The 25,209-nt window shown below is 37.3% G+C and overlaps 2 protein-coding genes across 3 annotated transcripts in view; one reads left to right on the forward strand and one right to left on the reverse strand.

The window, feature by feature from the left end:
- LOC139688393 (N-alpha-acetyltransferase 30A-like) lies at positions 1–18,943 on the forward strand. 2 transcript variants are annotated; one of them, XM_071585946.1, is made up of 5 exons: positions 1–924; positions 1,014–1,137; positions 1,258–1,313; positions 1,406–1,559; positions 18,894–18,943. In XM_071585946.1, the coding sequence occupies exons 1-4, from the start codon at positions 163–165 to the stop codon at positions 1,541–1,543; spliced, it is 1,080 nt and encodes a 359-aa protein (XP_071442047.1). In that variant the 5' UTR covers positions 1–162; the 3' UTR covers positions 1,544–1,559; positions 18,894–18,943. The 2 variants fall into 2 exon arrangements, with proteins under 2 accessions (XP_071442047.1, XP_071442046.1); XM_071585945.1 differs by lacking the exon at positions 18,894–18,943 and having other exon boundaries at positions 1,406–3,227.
- The window catches only part of LOC139688392 (ESF1 homolog), a 19,817-nt gene continuing 13,056 nt past the window's right edge, over positions 18,449–25,209 (reverse strand). Inside the window, exons 7-11 of the mRNA XM_071585944.1 lie at positions 23,368–23,660; positions 22,218–22,391; positions 19,373–19,525; positions 19,051–19,203; positions 18,449–18,966 (exon numbers count right to left, since the gene is read on the reverse strand). Of these exons, the coding sequence (XP_071442045.1) occupies positions 18,853–18,966; positions 19,051–19,203; positions 19,373–19,525; positions 22,218–22,391; positions 23,368–23,660 (887 nt within the window). The 3' untranslated portion in view covers positions 18,449–18,852. The remainder of the gene's footprint in view (positions 18,967–19,050; positions 19,204–19,372; positions 19,526–22,217; positions 22,392–23,367; positions 23,661–25,209) is intronic.

Consider the following 25,209-nt stretch of genomic DNA (forward strand, 5'->3'; position numbering starts at 1 on the left):
AAGATGGTTACTCTCTAGTAACGACGTATAGGGAATCGTAAGTTTTCGGTGATGAATGATCGATCATATCTATTGAAAGGGCAAGCATGTTTGTAAATACTAGCATGAATCGTTTATTAGACCATTAGTATTCTCTATATACGAAATTATATTTCCCACAAAATGGACAACGACGTACAGGTCCTAGAAGTAAAGAGGCCTGTTGCACCTGTATTACCTCAAGTGAGGGCGAATGTAACCAAGGGATTACTGAGTGAAACGAGCGAGAATGAAGACTATTCATCCGCTACAGATAAGAAAATCAGTTCGTCCTTAATACCTACGCAGAATAATTTCAGCGACAAAACTTCAGACAAAATGAGTGCAGTGACGCAAGTATCAGTACAGCTGAAGGAAAGGATCTCCCTCAAGAATGTTACAGGGGTTAACGGATTAGTCAATGGTTTGGGGAATAGTTTGGAATCATCCCATAATGATAGTGACTCCAAAGCTAATGACTGTAATTTAATCTTAGAGTCTTCTGATGCCTCTGAACAAAATAGGGATGTAAAGGAAAATGAGTGTGACTTAGCTGCGGATTCATCTAGTCCTTGTGAACAGTGTGAGAAAAATTGCGATGAAAGTGGAACTCATTCAGTTGAAAACTGTGAAATTTCGTCAAATTGTGTTCATAAAAATGCATCTGCTTCTGCATGCAAAGATTCTCCTAGCCTAGAGAGTAGCAATTTTGAACAGACTGATGTAAAATCTTCTGTGACGCAGAGCGAAGAAAAAGATGACAGTGGAGAGATTAAGTATGTGTCGTATGAATCGGAATTACAAATGCCAGATGTAATGAGACTGATACAGAAAGATTTGTCGGAGCCGTATTCTATATACACGTACAGATATTTCATTCATAATTGGCCTAAACTATGCTTTTTGGTAAGTATTACAGCTTATTTATAAAGAGCCCGTATTACATTCTTGGCAATTCTGAGTTATTATCCTGGAATTGTTCGTGCTCTTCTCAGGCTATTAATGGAAATGAATGCGTTGGTGCTATAGTTTGCAAGTTGGATGTACACAGGAGAGTTGTGAGAAGAGGATACATTGCGATGTTGGCCGTTGATGAAAAGTATAGAAAACGAAAAATAGGTAAATTGATTATGTATTGATTTTCTTGGTGTGCACCTTCAATAATCAAATTATTTTATGTTGGTGTTGGACAATTCAGAGCCATATCGCTCAGCCTAAGTGTATTTTTCTTCATTCTAGGATCAAATCTTGTGCTAAAGGCAATTAGGGCAATGGTGGCAGATTATGCTGATGAAGTAAGTATGCTTGAGTTAATAAGTAACTCCTAATGCAGTTATTTAGTGTTGAGTTTGGTCTTCAATCTGGTAATGCCTATTTTTATTTCTAGGTCGTGCTTGAAACTGAAATAACAAATAAACCAGCGTTGCGTTTATACGAAAACTTGGGTTTTGTGAGGGACAAAAGATTATTTCGGTATTACCTTAATGGAGTTGATGCTCTGCGCCTGAAACTGTGGCTCAAATGAAAGCTTTTTTGTGTAGGTAGGCATGATAATCTAGCTAAAATAGTGTACAGAACATTTTATTTGTTTAGAGATCCCCTATTATTTTCGTTATTTTTTCAAATGTCAATAGGAAAAAAATCACTGTTGCTTGCTTTGTCTGATGAATCAGGAATAGGCAGTGGTGAGTTGCTTAAATGTTAATTACACACCTGGCACCTTCCATATCTTTTCTTCGGTTGAATGATGAATTCTTAGCCTTGACTGAAAGTTTGCTCCATGAGCTCACAAGAACAAGAAACCAAATTAAATGGCCTGTAAGACTTGTAATACGTCTTGTACTTAAATCTCTTTTTTGAGCTTTTAGTTCTCATGAAGGAAAATTATCTCCCTGCTTCTGCAGAGCTTATTTCACTTGTTTTGGCGTCATGTTTAGCTTTCATGTTTATAATAAGTGTTAAATGTCTTAATTAATTTTTTTTGTTGAGAATTGACACCGATATTTATCTTTTTGTTTTGTGGAGTAGTGTTTGTACTAAAATGCAATATAAGCTCACCAGACAGCATGGGTTGATCTCAAGTTACAGGTAGCCCAATTTCAACAAAATACCAGGCCATTTTTTTGCTGTATGAAATTGAAATTAATTTAGACGTATTGCAGATCAAAATGGCATTTAACATGTTACGTCATGTTAGCGTGTCAGTAACTATATTATACACCTCCAAGAGTGAATTCATTGGACCAATTGAATGATTGTTGCCTATTAATTGAACACTGATGAAACTTTATTTTGTCATCATATTTACCAGCTCTGTCAACCGTATGTTATTTTAACAGCTGACTTTATTGAGTCAGAGGGAACACAGCGGCTCACCACTGTGAATAGATATGGGGTGTGGCAATGGACCAATTGAAGGTAAATTTTATAGAATACGATTTGTAATTCCTGATAAGTAAGAGAGCGAGTGTGCTTTCATTTTGAATGCATAAACTGAAAGTGTTGTATAATCCACTGAGCTAAAAATAAGCTTCTATGATGAAATCATTTTTGTATACATGTTTTGTTTGCCTAATTTTAGGAATCCTATTTATTTATAAACTAAATTCATAGAGAGTAAATGATGGGCATATATTAGGGGGGGGGTCTGAGTTTGCAAATCTGAACTTAAACCTTCCTCGTTGACGATTGGCGAATATGTCACTTAAACCCCTCTGGCTGTACCATTTACCCAAATTAGGCTGTGGGTATTGTCAAACTTGTTGTGGCCAATATCAGCTGACTAAGAATCTTGTGGCATTTAATGCAAGAAATGTGTTAACCTGATACCAATTGATTTTTTTAAATTTAACCACTGATATTTCTAGCAGGTAACAAATTACATATTGTGCTGTAGGCCATAGATAAATTAAAAATTAAAATGCTTGTTAAATTATTCCATTAGTACCCAGTGTTTGTAAAACTATTACAGCTGTCCATTTCTCAATCAAATTATATTTGAAAAAAATTATTTCCTCAAAATATCCTAATGTTTATAACGTGAAACTGTACATAACAATTTGTTGAAAATATATAGAACACAATTTAGTGTCTGGTGAATTTATGACTGCCTATTTTCACAAGATCATGTGTACCAAAAATGTCTTAAAGTCAATCTTGTTTATCTGGAATGAAATACCTCAAAATTGTAATAAACATTTAGAGTGAGATTTGCAAATGAATTTCACTAGTAATTTTCCAGGATTGTGAAAGCCCAATACCATTGCTGAATAATGAACTGTTGTCCTTTATTATTTTATATTATAAATGGTTATGGATAATTCATGTTCTCATTCCTTTTTATCTAAGCATTAGCCGTATGGATCTTCATGAGTTCCTGTGCATCAGGGCTGCCAGTCAGTCCCTCAATAAGGTCTTGTCCCCTGTTTTCTGGTATTAAATAGATCCTACCCAAATCACTAAAAATCCCTTACATACAACTTAAAAGTCCCTGAACTGAGAAATACTTTTATGAGTCTGGAGGCTGAAATATTTCCTGTACAACCTTCCGACTCAATACTTCCTTATTCTCTTTGCCTCTTTATTCGGTGCTGACCATGTTTTAATATGCTCTAAGTATGTCTTCAATTGTGGTGGCGGCAGGGGAGATGATTGAGTGTACTCTCAGCTATCACACATGCTTTTCACCAATAGATATGCCACCTCAGCCTTCACAGGATTTCACGTGCACTTGTATATCAGGTTGTCCAGCTAAGCAGTCCAGGAGTATTTCCATCCTCTCCTCCCACCTACTCTGGCTGTTGCTTTACATCAACTATTCATTGTTCCACACACTACGTACGGTTCATCTGCTTGTGATGACATACATTTCAGTTGAAAATTCACTGAAATGTTCAAATTACAGTATACATTTTTGTTAAGAATGGTCATGCTTTTATCTGGCTTGTTGTACTTTGTTATCGGCCAAACTGCTCTTGCATCAACCTTCATTTCTTTAATCTTTAGATGCGGCGCCTCTCTTTCAAGAATGCTGGTATATAGTCTCTTAGAATTCTTCAATTTGAATTAAAAGCCTACAACCAAGCCAAATGATTGGATAAAATGCTATTTGGCTATAATTTTTCAATAATATAGGTGGCCTATTATCCTTTAACTTCCCCTTTTATTTAATTGCCAATATCTCATTGCAATGAGCACAGGCGGTATTGTGAATGGATTTTTTTTTAATTCATTTAACAAAGCAGCCAAAAAACAGCACAAAGGCTTTTGCATTGGCTGATAGGCAATACATATAATATACATTTAGAAAAATAAAGGGTAGGAGCAATGAAAAATTAACAAAGTAGATGTCAAGAACGGCTATAAGATGTTAGGAGAGCGCATATGAAAGCAGAGAGGGCTAAATGGCTTATCTGGCATTTAAGAAAGGGGGTGAAAGTAGCGAGTGAGGAAGAGAGGTCCAGGCAAGGATACTGAATGGTATTTAGGGAATTAAATGCAGCGGGGAGTGGATGGAATAGGGAACATTGAGAGATGGAAATTTGGAATCAGACTCAAGTTACATGTTGGTAGAGGGGGAACATGAATTTAGAAGAAAAGGAGGAGGTCGTACGGAGAGTTCCGTTGAAGATGCTATGTAAAAATTTCATATCACATAGCAATTGACGGCATTAGAGATGAGAAATTCCAAGGGATGAGAGAGTAAAGACCGAGGTATTTTTTTGGGAAGGAATGCAATAATGGGAAATGGCAATAAGGAAATAAAAGAGGTCTGTTGAGCAACTCTAAAGTAGTTGGGGAGGCGGTTGACCAGATTGGTGAACAGTATTCTAAAATTGGGAGAACAGAGCCAAATAACACCGTCCTAAGGGCAAGAGGATCACGAACATCAGTGTAGGGATTGAAGTAGGCCGACTATTGCCATCCCTTTCCCGGCAATCCTTTGAGTATGCTTGCAGAAGATGAGCTTTGATCAAAAATTACACTTAAATCGCAGTGAGAACTGACAAATGGGATAGGGTTGTTCAAAAGAGTGTTTGATGGCAAAAGTGGTTTGCGCTTTAAAGAGAAGGTCATAATAGCTGATTTTGAGGGATTGATGCATAACTGCCAATCAGAGCAGCAAGCAGTGAAAGAATTGAGAGTAGATTGTAGGGAAACAGCATCAGATGGGCAATCGATCTGTTTGAAACTCTTGCAATCATCTGCGTCAAGCAAAATACTGCATCCAAGGTGTACGGAAGAGTCAATAATGTTGTCTAAGTGAAGTGAAAAGAGGAGAGGGCCAAGGGCACTGCCCTGTGGTACCCCAGACAATACAGAAAGAAGAGTGGAGAAAATGCCATCAATAAGAACACACTGTTTGCGAGAGCTGAGAATGCTGCAGATTAAAGAAAGGAAAATGCCATGGATATTGTACCGATGCTTGAGTTTATTGACCAGTAGGGAGTGTTAATAGAGTCAAATGCTTTCGAGATGTCCATATGGCGAGCATCCAATTGTGAGTGAAGCTCAAAAGAGTTTGTGATATGGTGGTGTAGAACGGCAAGATTAGTGAGGAATAGGCAGACAGCCGTGCTGATGGGGAGAGATGTAAGGGAGGGTAAAGTGAAGAAGACAATCATGAATGTTACGTTCGAAGATTATTGAAAGCACCGGCAGTATAGAGATCGGACAGTAGTTTTGAACTAAACATTTACGGCCAGATTTTAGTATTTGGGTTACATTAGCAGTCTTCCATTGAAAAGGGAAGGTGCAACTGAAGAAGAATCTACTGTAAAGAATAGACATCGGGATATTTCTTTTATTTATTTATCGACTTAATTGGGCGAGGTTGAGACATATACTCCCTTCTACCACCTAACCCTTACATTGAAGACAAATACACACAGCCAAGCCCAAGAGGGGAGAAAATCCACCTAGACGGAAATTGAACCCACGACCTCTGGGTTGGAAGGCAAGGACGTTAACCCGCTACCATCGGAAAAGCAGAGGGACGGTCACTGCCCAGGAAGCACTCATCCTTATGAAAAACTAATATTGGGATTCGATGTTACTTCTGTCTGGCGTTGATTTGCGACCAAAATCTTTTGGAGTTGTCCAAAATTCCTTCAATTATTCATTGAATATACGAGGGCGATTGGAAAAGTAAGGTCTCCTATTTTTTTCAAGAAAAATCAAATTTTTTCTCAACTTTGTGTAAATCTTAGGAAAGGCTGAGCATTTAGCTATATTTCGACTCAGTCGCCGTGACGAGCAATCACATTTTGCATCCTGGTAAGCAGCTATTTAATACCGGCGTCGTACATTTCTCCCACCCCATCACGAAGCTAACTGATGGCTGCTTCTCCGATACAAATTCATCGCCATTTAGTGGAAGTGTACAGTGAGAAGTGTATAGACATCAAAAACATGCAGAAGTGGTGCAGGGAGTTTTTTTTTATGACCGGGAAAACGTCCACGATGAGCAGTGATCAGGGCGGCCGAGTTTGCCGGAATCAACATGGCTCCAATTGACGAGATGGTGCACAATAACCGGAGAATAACTCTTTATGAGATAAATGAAGGCCTTAATGAAGAGAGTGCCTAATTCTCTGTGAAGAATATTGTGTCGGAGGTCCTTGGTTACAACAAGGTGTCTCACCAAAGGAGTGTGTTTGCATCATGACAATGCAGGTCCACCTGTGTCACATCAAACGACCACCCTAATCAATGAATTCAGCTTGGATATCATCGGCCAACCTCCTTACAGCGCGGACGAAGCCCCCAGCGACTACCACTTGTTTCCCGCTCTCAAAAAATACCTTGGAGGACAGAAATTCAAGTCAGGCGAGGAAGTGCAAGAAGCAGTGTTTCCAATGAATGCCATAGAGTTCTCTTCTTCGAAACACACTGCGAGGGGACAAAATCCACCATGGTGCCGTTCAGGGGGTCATAAAAGACATCCAGGCCTTGCGCTGGCCTGCCGAGGTGTTCCCAGGGGATGAGGGAGAAGACATGGTTTATTGCGACCCAGTGAGCTTTGTTGCAGGCTCTAGTGATCCTGGAGGGAGGTGAAGGTCGCGGGGAAAGGGATAGGGTGCACTCGAGTGAGTCGCGGACAGGCGAGAAGATGTTCTTACCCACCGCCACCGAGGGAAGTTTGAGGGAGGATATCACCAAATCAAGCGTTGCCAGGTTTCTAGTGAGATAGGGGTTGCACTGCTCAATCCCAAGTCCATTAATAAAGTGTTTGATGAAATAATCATCAATGGGGGAAACAGTACGACCAGCATTGTGTGAAGTCAGCGCTATCGACAGATTGGAGTCTTTGAATAAAGCCACGTCACCTAGTGAAGGAACTCGGAGGACAGAATCAAAGCAGGCTTTGAGGGCTATTAAACTGCTGTTTGTTGGGTGATCGAAGCAACCAATGAACAATTTCCTTAAACTGTTATCACAACATTTCGCTTGCATCTCAACCTAAAGAATTTCACAATTCGATTCAAGTTCGGACCATCAAGTTGCTGAGAAGTTTGAGTCCATAGCCAACAGGACGTCTCCACCACATGAGTTTCAATCATGTCAGAAAATTTGCTGGGTAGACGGAAAATTCAATTCAAAATCTGATACTTTTTCATTGAGCCAAGTTTCGGTTAGTGCGATCACTTGGAAAGAGGTGAGTTCAACAATGTGAATAGCAATGGTCGAGAGCTTGTTCTGTTTGCTCCTAAAATTCTGATAGTCAAAGTTACACAGCGGACCAGGATCAACACTCACTTAATTAGCCAGTAGGATGAGAAATAACGGGTGAAACCAGATCAAGGCTTGGTGTCAGTAATTCCTGGTTGTTAGGGAAAAAGAGCGTGGAAACAGGCCGAGATTAATAGCCAAGCTGTTGGCGGTGGGAGATGACTTACCCGCTAAGTCTGTGTGGGATCTCCAGGGGAGAGAGCAGACGGGAGTGAGGCCAGGAAGCAGAGCACAGGGAAACACAAATCTTCTTTTGGAGAACAGGAAAAACACTGAATCATGAGTATCACAAATGATGATTGTGACAGGAAAGGTCTCACCATTAAAAAGAGAAAGAAAACTCTCAGAAAAACGAAGTTACACCAGCAAAGAGTACACAAGAAGCAGGGAGGAAAAACCAAGTGCATCCGACATGGCAGCCATCTTGAATGTGATTTCCCTAATTTTTTTTTTTTAAATTGGAGATGAATTGAAGAGGTGCACTTTACATGCGGAAAATCATTGATGCATTTTGAATATAGTTGGTCAAAAAATTCAAATAAAAATATAAGTTTTAGTTCTTTACAAGCCATTGGATAATAGGGTATGCACCCTGAGCATTTGTGCATGCAAATTTGTCAGGACTGGGTGTGTGTTCAACTGAGAGAAATAATCCTGCACTTCCTCAAAAAATACTCTTTCATTTCGCACAACTTGTTTCATGATACACTAACATCATTAGGTAATAATGTTGCTTTGCAATGGAAGTGGTGGTGCGAAATGAAGGAGTTTCACAGAGTAGTGCCGTCAACTGTTTCTTTGAACTGGATATACCAGTATGAATCTAAAATTGGCATCAGGCAAGTATTTGCGTTTGGCACCAAGAGAAATTAGTATAAATTTGACCCTTTTGAATTTTTTCTTAAATGTGAAGCATCCTTGCTTTTACTGCTCTGCTTTAACCTTGAAATCAAGGATTTCAGGGAGGTCTTAGTGCAAGTGCAAACTTAGTGCAAGGGATTCTGAAAGCTTATTCAAAATTAATAGTTTTTCAATTTTACTCTTTCAGTTATTATTATTTATTTGAGGATTTTAAATTAAAGGTATGACATAGATCACAAGTATGTATTCATATATATATATATATATATATATATATATGAATACATACTTGTGATATATATATATAAATATATATATGTGTGTGTGTGTCTAAGTTTGTTATTCAACACTTCCATGTTACTTTAACAGCATCATCTATGTGTATATATGTACATATACACACATATATCGTTGTTTATTTGATTTTATTGTAATTCTATGAGACAACAAATAATTTTAAAGGTTATAGATAAAAGAATTCAACTCCCTGTAGTCAAAACATTGTTTGAAACCAATTTTTAAAGGGGCAACTTGCTGTATTAATGTTAATTGTTGGCCAAAGGGCATGGCTTTAGTAGTTTTTTGTGGAGATGACCGACAGCTGAGGTCATTTGTGCCTTTAGGGATGAATGGGAAAGGAGGAAGAGTGGAGAGAAACCTGGTATCAACATTATATTACTACTACTCTTGTCGAGAGGCACCAAGGGACCACAGTTTTAATGTCCCATCTGATGGACAGATGGCATACTCACTCAAAGTGCTCTCCACAAAGCACCTTAATTAGGGATCAGGATACCACTCAAAAATATCTCCCAGCTCCAGGATATGAGCCTGGGCCCTCTCATTGGGAAGCCGGTACATTAGCAACCCCACCATCCCAGTCCCTGAATTCAAGTGGCCTTCAGCCTCATGATTAAATGGTTTCTGAACAGTCTCTTGAGCAAGCACTTCCATTTCTCCCTGGAAGTCTCTGTCATATTTCTTGGTCAACATACTACCTTGATCAAAAATTTCCCGGAATTTATTCAGAAAATTAAAAATACAAGTTTATTCATCTAAATCTATATTGTCCCCTTCAAAGTAATCCCCATCGACTGCAACACACTTATGCCAGCGCTTGATCCAATCCTCGAAACATTTTTTATATTCGGTTTTCGGTATGTCCATCAGTGCTTCCTGCGATTTTTCCATTACTTCCTCTCGGCTGCTAAAACGCGTTCCCCGTAATGGTTTTTTAACTCGATTGAACAGAAAGAAGTCACAGGGAGCCAAATCAGGTGAATTCGGTGGCTGTTGGATGGTATTTGTTGCATTTTTCGTCAAAAAATTACGAATAATGATAGCACTGTGCGACGGTGCGTTATCATGGTGCAAAATCCACGAGTTTTCTGCCCACATTTCTGGTCTCTTTCGGCGAATTGCTTCACGCAAACGTCTCATAACGCCCAAATAATACTCTTTGTTTACTGTCTGGCCTTCTGGCAAAAATTCATGATGCACTACACCGTTGTAATCCATGAAAACCGTCAGCACTGCCTTCTTTTTTGACTGAAAACGACGTGGTTTTTTTGGTCTCGGCTCATTTGGTGAACGCCATTCACTTGCCTGATGTCTGGATTGCGTATCGTACTCATAAACCCACGTCTCGTCTCCAGTAATGATCCTTTTGATGAATGTGGGATCGGATTCAGCCTCGCAAATCATGTCTTTTGCGACGTCAACACGGTCTCTTTTTTGCATGAAATTGAGGTCTTTTGGCACCAACTTTGCTGCTACACGACGGAAACCCAAATCATTAACCACAATGTCTTGGGCGGATCCATAGGCAATATTCAAGTCCTCCGCTATTTCTCTGATGGTTAATTTGCGGTTATTGACCAACATTTCTTTTACTTTATCAATTTTTTCACCGACTTTCGATGTCGATGGTCTGCCACTGCGTTCATCATCTTCGATTGACTCACGACCACTTCTGAACCGCTCGTGCCACTGGTAAACGACCGTTTTTTTTAGAGAATCGTTGCCGAAACACTTTTCCAACATTTCCAACGTCCGTGCGCCACTAAATCCGTTTTTTACGCAAAATTTAATACAAGTTCGTTGTTGCAAATTTAAATCCATTTCTGCAATTGTAAAAAATCGCCAACACACACAGAGATAGATGTACTCTTGGCTACGTAACTTTTGCAAATGTCAAGTTATGACACTAAGATTTAAAGGGAATATCAACAACAGATGTACCAATTTAACAAAAAAACAGAACTCAAATCGGAACGATGGGAGCGCCACACGGTGGTTATTCCGGGAACTTTTTGATCAAGGTAGTATATCATACTCAAGACATTAATAAAAATGAAGCTTGGAGAACTATAAATTTCGTAACAAACTACTTCTAGTGGCAATTGTGTGCAATGCTAGAGTGAATTATTCACAAATTCCCTTTTTTTAATGATTAGTAATAGTCTTCTCACCTTATAAGACAATTTAAAAAATTAAATCGTAACATAGATTAAACATACGGAAAAATATTTTGAAAATATGTGGATTGGTATAAAAAAATTCAGTTTTATCTTAATCATTCACAAAGCACTGTCATGTCATGTTCTCCAAAGCAATGGACTGACTATTTTCCTATATGTATAATCAGAGAGTACTTTTTATAGAACTGATTAAATTTCAGATGGTATTATTCCTTATTAGAAGAACTGTATTGCCAAATGAGTTGTTCCCACTGTCACTTTGGAAATGATTTAATGAGTGTTTTATGATTCCTTCGATAACCTGAGCCCAGAATAAAAAATTCTTTTCTCTGCAACAATTTCAGAGTGAAAAAATCATTCGCCTTGACTGGGATTCGAACCCAGATCCCTCAATATCTGGTCAAGTGCTTTAGCAAGTTAAGCTATCAAGGCGTCCTCTTACACTCTGAAATTTTGCTGCGGCATCCCCCGCAAATTACTGTGAAATTGCTGTTGCGGCATCTCCCTCAGTTTCTTTGGAAATTTTTCTTTCAAAACCATGGATATGACACACTTAAAACTTAATCGTAATATTTGGCAATGGGCATTGAGCTTTCATACCTTTACCATTATTCATCCTTTTTTCAGTTTATTTTCGTTCACGAATAATCTCTCTGGTAGAATTCATGTGATTGCGGTTTGCCATTATGGGTGAACATTGTCTTTGCAAGAGGTGGTTGCCATAGACATTTCACATCCAAATGATGTACATTTTGCAGAATATGGGTTGAATTGAATCCAGCGGAATATTGCTGCTCATGTGGGAAATTGAATATCAACCATTGAGACTCAAATACAATGTTTCCTGATGAAGGTCATTATGAACCAGTCCAGATTGAATTGTATTATCCAGTGTGATACTAAGTTCTAAAAGCCAACATTCCATATTGGAAAGATGTCATAGGGAGGTATCAATCATAAATTAGGTGCATCAATTCCAGTTTATTTACTACTCTTCAACTTTCTCATAAAACAAATTGGTGTTTATTACATTGTCACTAGCCACGGAGTGTTATTCAGGGCTTCAAGAAAAACGTTATGCTTTCTATATATTTTTATTTGCTCTGCTTAACTTTGTGTCTTCTTCAGTTATGATCAGCCTTTAAGTACAGTAGGCTGCAAAGAAAATTGTATTATCCTGGAGATTCAGTTCTTGCAAGATATCAAGTTCCTAAGAAACTGCGGGAGATGCCGCAACAGTAACTCTTAATGGAGTTTAAGAGGATGCCTTGATAGATTAACTGGCCAAAGCACTTGGCCGGACATTGAGGGATCCAGGTTTGAATCCCGGTCTTGGGGAATGATTTTTACACTCTGAAATTGTTGCAGAGAAAAGATGTCAACTGTTTTTTTGGGTGCCTTCCATCTAGTTATGTATGTAATATTCGTACCTTTTTCTGGCTTTTTATCCCTTTGAACGCCTTTCACTTGAAAAGTTGGTCACTCCTTCATGTGCCTGGTTTAAACAGAACCTTCATTTTAAAAGACGGGACCATGGTTGTTTCTCAGGTTCTTCATGGTGACTTCAGTAAGCCTTGCATTTGAAGTCAGGGAACAATAGCAAAGTTACTTACATTTGGTGTAAAAATGTTAAATAAAATGTAACATACCTACTGAATGTTCCCTTAGTTTAATAATTGTAGGAAGTATTGTCCTTTGTGCATAGTAAATTATCTGGTTTTTTACTAAAGATCTATATGCTGCATTTCTTCAACTGTTCTCACAATGGCCTGTAACATTTGATCTCTCCCCTAATTGTACTTCTGGTTATTTTAATTTACCTTTTGATTCCTAGGGAGTGTAATAACTTTTTCAATTGCAATGTTCCATTTATATTCCCTTCAGCATCATTTTTATTTTCATGCCAGTTTGGTCTCCATTATATATTTTTCATGATGTATTCATTGATATGACTCATGCTTGGTGTAATCTACCCTAAACAAATTACATCAGTCAAAAATATTTTAGCTCTATTAGAGTCAGTTTGCCCATTTTAGTTGATTTGGAATTGAACAAATCAATAGCAATTTCACTGAATTTGGTTTTTTTGCACAAAAACGTTTATGGTAAGACTACCAGTTTCAACGTATAGGCAAAGGCATCATACCAGATAATTTTGATGCACGGACGACTTTGTGACATCATCCCTATTATGTCACCTTTGCGTCAAAACCGGCAGTATCACAATAAAGTTTTTTGTGTGAAACAAGAACAATGTGTATTTATTCAGTGAAAATGCAGTTTCACAAATTAGATCCTCAAACAATTGAATTCAAAGACATTTTGTTCAAGAGGATAAATAAATGATGGTATTCATTTTATATTAACAAATCTCAATTTCTTAGTTAAATCTATATTGTATGATTATTTTCTTGAGGTGCATGGAATAGGCATGATACCACATTAGAGAGCTAATAATATGTACCCTTGTTTCAGTGGAGTACACACTATAAAAAGGTGTCACTAGTCAATGCAGCACCCTGGGCCAGACATTAAATGTTGCTTTTTAAGCGGTCTTCTTTTGATTTCCTTCTAGATGCCAAGTATCTTTATTTTGGTGGGTAGTTGATATAAATTTCTAGCTGCTGCTGTGTTTTCATGCTCCATAGCATCCGTCTGACACTTGGTTGAAATGGAATTGTTTATCCTAATGTCTTGTTTCCTGTCGTCTAATTATTAGAGTAATTTTTTAAAATAAATAGCTCCATTCAGTAAGAAGAGCAGATGGCTGATTTCTGATGATCAGTTGTGATATAATATGATCAGGTGAGTCAGAAGGATCCCCCATTCCGGATAAATGGAAGGTTAGGAACCAGGGGAAAAATAGTTCATGCAGTATCTGTTCCTCAGTGAGGTGGCTGCAAAAATCCCAAAAGAGCAGTCAGTTAAGTGACGGTGTCTCATCAAAAATATTTGTGGATGATAACAAATGGCTAATGTGGGTAACAACTGCAAACATTTAAGCTTTGATTCAAATGGACATTATATGATTGGGAAATTTTAAGGTGGCAGTGATGAATGATGACCATGAAATGCACTTTCGCCATTCTCCCTAGTGTTGGATTATGGAGCATTATGTACATTTAATTGTAAATCTACCGTTGGCATGTGTCCTTCTAGTCCTGCCAGAGCAAATGTCATCCATTCAAAATTTTATTCCTTTTCCCGTGAATATCCACATCTGCTGATACAGAAATACCCTTAGTGCCAATTCCTTGTTTGAGTGGAAAGTCAAAAAACCCATCTTTAAGTTACTCTAGAAAACTTTCTCCATCTTACAAATTTATTCCTTGCTCTCAAGTATTTTGCCTCTTTCACCTTCATATGTTGTTTCATACATATTTTCCTGTTCCCAAGACTCCTAGTATTTAGTGTTAAGATCCTTCCTGATCAAAACTCATTCAGCATTAACTTCCACCGTATCCGAATTCCTCTCAGACCCATCTGCTCTCATGGATGTTAAGTGATTCAATTCTCTCAACATAACCAAACATAGGGCACTTCAATGATTATGCCAAGATATGTCTTAACACAAATAAATGGGGAAAAGACACAAAATGGTGGAGTATAAATTGTCAATATTTTCAATTATTAACTGTTTTAGACTGTAATATGAGGTACAACTGTATTCTCCATGCCTGGAGGACAATTAGTTAGACAGGATATTAATGGCAATTTACATATATCCTTGGGATCAAATAGGTAAGTTACAATTTTGGAAAATGCATAGAAGTTCAGCATTTTTTTCCTTTATAAGTGATTACTGGTCACTTGGTTAAGTAATGTATTTGGCCTGTAACTGGTAAATTCAATGGAGACTAAATCATGTGTATTATTATAGGCTCTCTGGCATAATTTATCTTGTGAAAGGTCTCTTCTAAAGCATTTGGGTCAATCATAACAATTGCATTCCAAATAAGAAAATTGATAGGATACTCGCATGCCTGTTGCACTGATATCCACATATCTGTGAATTTGTGCAAGCTTGATGTGCCCACTGAAGGTAAGTGAATGAATCTCATAAACAGTCAATAGATGTAAGGATATGCACCAAGAAAGATCTTTTCCTGGAGAAAATATAGTAAATACAGTTTCAGGCATAACATGGTGGAAATCCTTCATGAGGAAAGAACACTTGGCTTTTCCTCGTAGAATATTTTTATTATGACCTAGGTTTTGTTACAGCATAACATCTTCATTTTATTCGGGAAATTTTAGAGCATACATACATGTATAAATATAGGGTGCAGTAACATAACCGTCTTTTTCAAATGCAAAATGCTTTCAAAAAGTAGGTTACGTTGCCACACCCTGCATAAAAATGCTGAGAAAGAGGGGTGTGCCCAGATTTTTTGGTCTACCAAATAATCACAAAAATATTGTTCCAATTAGGTCAGTGGTTTACAATGTTTCAGCCCCAAATTGACCCACCTTAGGGCTGGAAAGCTAAACCTCTATTAGAATTTTCGCTTGAGTATGGAATCAAAAACTCAATAGAATTAGGGAAGATACTGTCCGAGAAATGTACAGGCCTCCTATGGGGAGGGCCCAGGTTCAAATCTTGGAGACAAAAATTTTTCAGTGGTATCCCTGCCCCTACTTGAGGTGCTGGCTGTAGAGCATTTTGAATGATTACAATTTCTGTCGGATGGGACCATCAACTGTGGACCCCTTGGTGCCTTTTGACAAGAGTAGGCTAATGCCGAAGACATGTTCCTCTCCACCCTTCCTTAGGCAGCCATCCCTAATGGTGCAAATGACCTTAGCTGTCAGTCGCCTCTTACAATACTGTCTGAGATAGTGTTATCCCCCCCAAGTGCATAATGGTTTAATTTGTTGTCTCATAATTTATTTCCCTGTATCCCCAAATCACAAGCTCTAAATCTAGCTGACGTTACCCCATTTAAAGCCAATGTTCCAGCTCTGATAATAAGTGAAATGTGTTTTTAGAACAAAATAGTTTTGTTTTCAACGATACAATATACCAACAACAGGATAGCTTGGACGTGTGATGTCCACTTTCTCCGCCATTGGTAGATATTTTATGGATAATTTTGAACACCTCATTTTTTCTTCTTACCACCCCTTCATTTGGAAAATTCTCCTTTGGTACAGATATGTAGACAAAGGTTTCTGTGTTTGGACGAGAACATTTAGGCATTTGGACAGTTTTCTAACCTTTCTAAATTCTCGAGATAAGCATTTGAAATTTACCAGAGAAACGTAAGGATCCCTTAATGTTTTAGATCTAACCGTCTGGGTGATCAAAGTTAGGTTTGATTTTTCTTTGTTTAGGAAAGTTTTACACAGACTTGGTAACTCCTAATAACTCAAGACACCAAGTCTCTCAGAAGATTTCATCCTTTCACTCTATGCTGCATAGGTTATGTTTAATCTCCATGTCTCAGGATAACAAATTGAACAGACGTAAATACCAAATGAAAAAGATTGCTAGGCATAATGGGTATTGGGGAAATTTATAATCGACAAACTCTTAGAGAGAAAAACTGTCCAGGCTAGCCAAGTCAGCCATTTAAGGCAGTTCCATGGAAGACCAACCTGGCGAAGAATCCCTTTCTTAGGAAACATTTCATTGAAAGTGCAAAGAATCCTGCCTTCTACATCAAGACTAACTTAAAAAAACCTCCTTTGCCATACCAAAGATAAATACAATCCCCTACACGAGTGGATTGCATAGACTGCACTGTGGTGCCTGTTATGGTGTATACATAGGTCAAACAGGAAGGAAGATGGAGACAAGGGTTAAAGAACACCAGGCATGCCACAGGAAGAATGATTCCTCATCCCTTTCCCCCAAACAGCAATTACTTCAAAATGAGTGATTGCGGTCATGTAAATGACTTCTCTCCAGATATTCTACGTGCAGAGAGGGATGCATTGGAACAGCTGGAGATCCTTCACCATACCAATTTGGGAAAGGATGTTATAACTAACAAGTTTTCATATCCCTCTCGCTCCCTGTTGTTGCAACTCCCAATGCCACTCCTCCACCCACCTACTGACCAACCAATCCTACCTCAGGGCTTTCTCTCGTGGTCCTCCACTTAATTACCATCCCATGGCATTCCTCCCTTCTTTCCTCACCCTCTTCCCATTTCTCCCAGCATTTGCTTCTGTTCGTGTGTTCCAAAATTTCCAATTTACGTGAAGATATTACGCTGTAATTAAAATATCCTATGTAGAAAAGCCACGTGTCTTCTTTCATTGAGAAAACATAGCTTAATACTTCTCACTTGTCCACCTGGAGTTCATAGCAATGCTTATAAGAGCTGAAAATTATGTTATAGGGCCACGGACATTGGGATAAGGGCATAATGTATTATGATAACTTGAATTAAAGCATGATTGAAGGACTTACTTTAACATAATTTAAAATTTGATTTCTGATGTAATATTTGGGAGAGTAAGTGACATTTTTTTCAATCCTTCCATGAAAACATTTAATCTCAGAAGTATTAGATTTGAAAACTTGCTCAAAAATACTCTTGTCTCTAACCTCCATTGGCTTAAATTCCATGATGATTGTTGATGAGTCATTTATTGCATGTTAAATTAGACATCCAATCAGGGCTTTAAACCTTTAACTTGCATGGGTCTAAATCCAAGTTTGCAATGCTACTAATTCTGGTGCAATGAAAGTATTTTCTTCTTTGTGTAAATGTGCTTGGAAATCAATAATACACGTGGAAATTATACAATCTTTTTCATCATACTTGCAGATTGAATCCTCCACGTTCTTATTGTCAACATGAGGAAATAAAATAAAGAAATACTTAAGACTTAAAAAGTTGATAAAATTTTTTTTAACGTTGCCAAATTCATTTTCAAATTAGATGGAGGATTTATCCATCATTTTATATAAAATTTGTTTCTCTTTTCTTGACAAACTGAGTGACTGACAGTCAGACTGTTTCAAAACTGGGCATTGAGCTCCTTTTCTAAGCTGCTCCTCCTCGTAGAATACTCAGCTAGCATTGGCACTGTCCAATGAATTTCTCTGCACTTACCTCTGGAAAAAAGTTAATAAAAGAGAAAGTAATAAATTAAATGCTAAGTGCAGTACACTTCTTAGAATAATAAACAAACTATGTACCTCCAAAAGAAACTTATTCAGATTTGCGCGTGAAACGGTCTCCTCTATACTTCAACCTATTATATCAAGATAAAATATTATACTCACTTTGTATGAAGATGTCTTGTGTTTGCTGGGTAGACACTGACTAAAATCATGTGATTTTTATAGGAAGGGATGCATCTTAAATTTTTCACTTTATTAATCAAGAAGGCTATCAAAATTATGTTTTTCAAACTTACTTCATGTTGCAAAATGACGAGGGCTATAAATTTCAATTTACCAGAGATGTTTCACTAGAAAATAATCCATTTTGTTAGCAACTGTTCCCCTAATAAATGTATCCATCAAAACATGTTGGGCTTGTTTCGTAAGTTCACAAAGAGTTGCAATTCAGTGTACACACAAGCATATTCAGAAAAATTGATTCCTAACTGAAAGATACAAATTATTTACTTTTGAAGAGTCAACTTCAAAAAGTTAGGGTAGTAGGTACAATGGATCTTTCAATGTTAAATTAACAATAAAAGCATAACTTAGGTTGAAAAGGATAACATACAAAGTGGGCTACTTAATAAAGTCAAAATATTTAGTACAAAAATTATTTTCATTGTAATTAAAATAATCCATTTACAAAGTTTTTTGTTTCTTTTTTACTTTCATATTTTCAGCTTTCCTCTTAACTGACTTCACAAGCAATGATAATTCTGCAGCATGTTTCTTCGCTGGTTCCACCGCAGTTTTCTGGAAAATAAATTAGTGCAAACTTGATCCACTGGAAGAAGTGCAGTTGACCACAGGCCTTGAATGTATTTTCAAGATACTCACTAAATTATTTTGATTTTGCTCCTGTCTTCTGTTGAGCTTTTCAGCCACCAGAGCTTCCATGGCTTTTGTTTTTTTATAATGCGGATCAGCTGGATCAATATTGAAAAGGTGAGAATTGTATAAGGCATCGAAACGAGGATCTTTAACATCAACCTGAAATATAAGATTGAAGTGAAAAAAAATTTGATTCTATTGATACTTACTTGCAACTTGATCAACAAACAATTCTGGTGAAGGCCATGTTCCTTCCATGAGATAGAGAGTAGTATCACAGACGTGTGTTCATGGACAGGAGCGGAATCTCATAGTTTCACACTCTTACCTGGAAGTCGTCCTTCAATTGTTTTTCTTCTTCCTGCTTTTTGCCTTTTCTTTTCTTCTTTTTACTCTTCTCCTTTTCTTGTTTCATTATTTCATCCATGTTGAAATGGTTTTTCTTCTCGCTGAAGTCCATTAATAAAAGTTTCAACTGTGCCTAAGAGAGCAAGAAATGCCAAAATGAACACACTCTTCAATTATCATTAAATATTTTTTTTTTTAATGTAGCAGGTCAAGCATATTATTCCCCTCAAATAATATTTCCTTCAGAGCAATGAGAGCAAATAACCATCAACAGAGATCAAATGATGATGATCAAGCTGAAGGTTGGTTAGATGGGCGAGGGCATAGATCGCCCCAAACGAAGAAGCCCTTCAGCATGTGACATTCACACATTGGGGTGTGTGGCACCAGTGCCTTTCCCTGTCGGTAAAAACTCATAAAAAGCTAGGTTCAGCTGGGAGTGCCTAGGGCATGATCCCGATATGAACTATGACCTTTCACTTTTTGCAACATCGTGTTCATAAAATCAAACATTACAAGCACGTGCCACTTTGTGTAACAATGTTTTTTAAAATATTTTTTTATATTCAAATGGTCCCAACAAACCAATATTTAAACTAGTTATGTTCAGTATAATTTTAGAGCACAAAAGGACAGGTATTTTGACAGTACAGCTGGTTACCCACAGGCATCAAGTGCTATCTAAATAAAGCCATTCACTTAAAACAATTAGGTGCTTATTGAAAACATTCTCACCTGAAATCAACGTACCCTGGCACATGTTAGGGCTGTAACCCATCCATATTCCGCAAGTCCATATTGAAAATTTATATACACAAAGCATAATCCGGTAAATTTTGAAAACATGACTATCTCCTCGCTGGGAAATAGTATCATGGAACAAGACAATGTAGCATTTGCAAAATACAGTAAGTATTTGCAAAATAATTGCATGAGTTGGACTAGAGCAATTAAGAGCTTGTAAGAGGAAGAGGCTATATGGGCTGATCCGTAGCATTTATGAGGAGGGAATCTGGCCGGAAGACTTTGTGAGAGCAGTTTTAGTTCCGATTCCGAAAAAGGTAAAGGCCACGTCATGTGAGGACTATAGGACAATTAGTTTGATATCCCACGCAGCTAAAGTTGTTCTCAGGATCATAAACAAAAGGATAGAGAGTAGGGCAAATGATTACTTAGGGGATGATCAGTTTGGGTTTAGGAAGGGGAGAGGTACGCGTGATGCCATTGCAGTAATGAGATTATTAATCGAGAGGAATATAGAACACAACCAGGAGGTATTTGCCTGTTTCGTAGATTTCGAAAAAAGCGTTTGATAGAGTCAATTGGGAAAAACTAATGAGTATTCTGCAGAAAATAGGAATAGATTGGAGGGAAAGGAGGCTAATCCGCAACCTGTACATGTCTCAGACTGCTCAGGTGCGGGTGGGAAACGGGGAGTCAGGATGGGCAGTGTTAGGAAGGGGTGTAAGGCAGGGTTGCCCATTATCACCGTTGCTGTTCAACCTGTATGCAGAGGAAATGATCAAAGAGGCATGGGAAGAACTAGAGGTAGGAATGAAAGTGGGCGGGGAATTCGTAAAATCAGTTAGGTTTGCTGATGACCAAGCTTTAGTTTGTCAGTCAGCCAAGGGGCTGCAAGCATTGCTGAGTGAATTGGAAATTCAGTGCGACAGGTATGGGATGAGAATCAACATTAATAAAACAAAGGTTATGCGATTTTCTAGAAAGAAAAAGGCCAAGCTTAACATTAAAATAGGAGGGCAAAAACTAGAGCAGGTAGAACAGTTTACGTATCTCGGTAGTGTTTTGGACCAACACGGTCAAAGTAGTAGGGACGTAAGGAGAAGAATTGCGCTAGGCAAAGAGGCTTTCACAAGGAGGAGGGAGTTGATGACGGGGACTTTGAGTAAGGATGTTAAGAAAAGACTCGTAAAAACTTTGATATGGAGCGTAGCTATGTACGGCGCGGAAACGTGGTCATTGAAGCAGGAGGATAGACGTAGACTGGAGGCTTTTGAAATGTGGGTGTGTAGAAGAATGCAGAAGGTGAAATGGACAGAGAAGAAAACAAATGAGGAAGTACTTGGTATGGTGGGCGAAGAGAGGGGTTTGTTGGGAGCAATCCTATGGAGGCAGGAAAAGTGGATGAAGGGGGTGTTGACCGGCAGTGGGATGTTGAAGACTGTGATAGAGGGTAGAATGTTGGGCAAAAGAGGAAAGGGAAGGAACAGGATAGGGATGTTGGACGGGATGAAGGGCGGAAGAAAGTACTCAGAGATGAAGAGGGACCTGGTGTAGAGTAGAATTTAGGGTTGTGTTTTGTTAGTAGTCACAAAATATTTGTTTGGTAGTTGTGTCCATCGAAAAACCTACCTTAACCGGTAGATTATCTTAAAAAAAAAATGGGCTTTATGTATTCACTCCATTTTCATGGAGTGAATATATAAAGCCCATTACATTTATTTTTGCAATGAAAACACGCTAATACTAAGCCCGTCAACGTGTGAAATTCACACATCAGGGTAGGGGAGCCAGTTCCTTTCCCTGTGCCAGTTATGGTTTCCCGGGAAGATCTGGTACCCGAAAAATCACTTTAGCTTGGGTGGAGCTGCAGGTGCCTTAACTGGGAATCGAACCTGGGACCCTCCGGTCAGCAGTCCGACCCACAATGACATGAAATCATGGTGTATATTTAAATACTAAATTATTCAATGCTAGATCAGTAGATTGTGGGGCAAAACTAACATTTTAGTCAATTAACCTGTATAAAATTAGAGAGTATATCCATTTAGTAGCGGAATTAATAATTTCCTGAGTCTTCTTACCCTGTAATTTTCACGATCGACTTCCTCATTAGAGTCCTTGTTCTTCATTAATTCGTCTCCCTTTTTCTTTGCCTTGCCACTTTTCTTAGATCCCTCAAGTTCTTCTTTGAAGTATGAGTCATCCAAATCCACATCTGAAGGAATGTCATCATCACTGAAGGCCTCCTCGTGATTCTGTGTAAAAATGATGGGTGTCAATTAATCTGAAATCAACACATGAAACCTGGCACAGATTTATCATTTTGCTGTATAATGGATATTTTTCATACACACTGATAATTTGTGAAAACTGTAGAACCTTTGGTGGTTATAACCACTTTGATACATACAATCATGGATACAAACAGATATACGCATTTAGAAAATGGATATAAACACAAAAGAGAATACAAGGCAAGTAAGGAAGGTCAAGGGTGCAGATTCCAATCAGAATAGTATCCATGACTAGAACTTGAACCACAGACCTTTGCCTTCGCCTAGGAGTTCACCAATGTATGACACACACAAATATAAATAAATGTTTTTAAAAAAAGGTTAATAAAAACTAAAAGAACTCACCTACCCCATCAGCTACTCCTCATACTCTGATAACAGTGGTTGGGACCATCAAAATATTAAAGTAAGCTCTTTTTTACTTAATAATCTTTCTATTAACAATTTATACATATATATATATATATATATATATATATATATATATATATATATATGTTTTATATATATATATATATATATATATATATATATATATATATGTATATATATATATATATATATATATATATATATATATATATATGTTTTATATATATATATATATATATATATATATATATATGTTTTATATATATATATATATATATATATATATATATATGTTTTATATATATATATATATATATATATATATATATATGTATATATATATATATATCCTATTTATATATGTCTGATATATTTATATAAGCATCAACCATCATCTTCAAGTGGCATGTAGTTGTAAAAAAGTAAGAACCCAGGTTTTTCCTCGCAACTTGTTGGGCAATTAAAAAAACTTGTTAAAGGATTTTAATCCTAATATGGAATTATTAATGTAATGGTGAGCACCTTACTTCATCACCTCATTTCAATTATTTCGCTGCCCCATTACCTTGGAGCCTGGTTGTTTCTTCTCTTTCCTCTTCTGTTTTCTTTTCTCCTTCCTTTTCTCCAGATACTTCTCAAAAGGGGTTAATTCCTCTTGATCTTTCAACTTTTGCCTGACAAGCTTCTCCGTTTCCCCCTTCAGGCCTATACCCCAAGTGACCTCCATCTCAACGTCCTTTGTTGACTTGGCCTTCTCCTTGTCTTGTATGTCTGAGATGAGAGCTCGATACTTGGAAATACGCTCCTCTTCATTTCCATCAATCTCCACATCGCCATCCTCCACCTTAGCATCTTCAGCTAAATGAAAGGACAAATGAACATATTTCATTTCTTTTAACATACATTTAATTTGAATTTGATGCATATTGTTTGAATACAAGATTCAACGGTGCAGTCAAACTTCCTTGTGTTTCATGACAAATGGTCAGCATCTTACAAAAAATATCAATAATTCTTAGAAACAATAAGCACATAAAAAAAACCAAAAGAAAGGATCATCTGCAAAAGATAAGTGACAGCGCAAGTACTGATTCTTCCTTTATGAAATATATATATATATATTTACATATAAATGTAACTATCATCAATGATCAAGTACATAAAGTATTAACTTTCCCCCACTTTGCTACACTGTCTAACTTTCTACTTTTTTCCTACTAGGACAAGGTGAATTTGACTTAGAGCAATTATACAGTATCATCCAGGTCAACACCACAAAGTTCTTCCTTGTTTTCAATTTGACCCCTTGGTGAAGGATTAATGCTCGAATGACATTAATTTATTCATGGAAAGGCAGGAGATAATTATAAGAAAATCCTCATGTTAAAATGGGGCTCTGCCATTAAAATGTACAGATCTGAAATTGATTCCTAATTATCTTTGAATATCTCATTTAAAACAAGAATGATAAAACCCTCAACAGAAATCTGCCATAGATTAACCAATCCAAGAAGCCTACTGCTGCAAATTAAGTACTGTGCCATCAATGTTTATATTCTTGGATTAGTATTTTCATTATTTCCCTCGACAACAAATGCACAGAATAAAATGAAAATTCTTTCACATGGATACTTATTTTTCACTCGTGGATCCCATCTCATTGCTGGTGAAAGGTAATTTGGGTCAACTTCCAATTACAAGTTTCTCTTTACTTTCTTCATGAATCCTAATTTTTAAAAACATCCTCAGATCTGAAAATGAGATCTAGGATCAGGAATCTAAGATTAATGCAGCGGCAAGGTTCCAGAAAAAACTTATATCCACCCATTCCAGAAATTGCTCGTCAAAAATTTTTCTGAAGTTATGCGACCCTATAGGAGGTAAATCATCAACTTAACTCATTAATTGATGGCATCACAAACAGAGGGTAAAAAAGGAAACTTAAGACTTCTGCAATAAAGATTTAATATTTCACGGCCATGGTTTCAATGCTACATATCATCATCAGGTGGTGATAATGTGCAGCATCGAAACTATGGCCGTGAAATATTAAATCTTTATTGTGGAAGTGTTAAGTTTCCTTTTTTATCCTCATAATGAAGGAATTGCACAAATTTAAACCTGAAACTGTAACGTTAATCACAAACAGATACTACAGTTACGTGATAAATGCAATTAAGGATGCCAAAAATACTTCGACCACTCGTGAAAGTACACAAGGGCTGTTCAATAAAGAGTCCAGATGATACTGACACAATACTGGAGTCAAATCAATGAAACTTTTACCATACATACATTACACATTAGACTAACAATATGACAAAATTAAACTTGAGCACAAATTATGCAAATAAATATGTAATTGATCACCACTCTTTGTTGAGGAGCCCTCATAATTAAACCAATG

The sequence above is a fragment of the Hetaerina americana genome, unplaced genomic scaffold (assembly GCF_022747635.1).
Source record: "Hetaerina americana unplaced genomic scaffold, ioHetAmer1.1.p SCAF_2, whole genome shotgun sequence".
Taxonomy (NCBI): domain Eukaryota; kingdom Metazoa; phylum Arthropoda; class Insecta; order Odonata; family Calopterygidae; genus Hetaerina; species Hetaerina americana.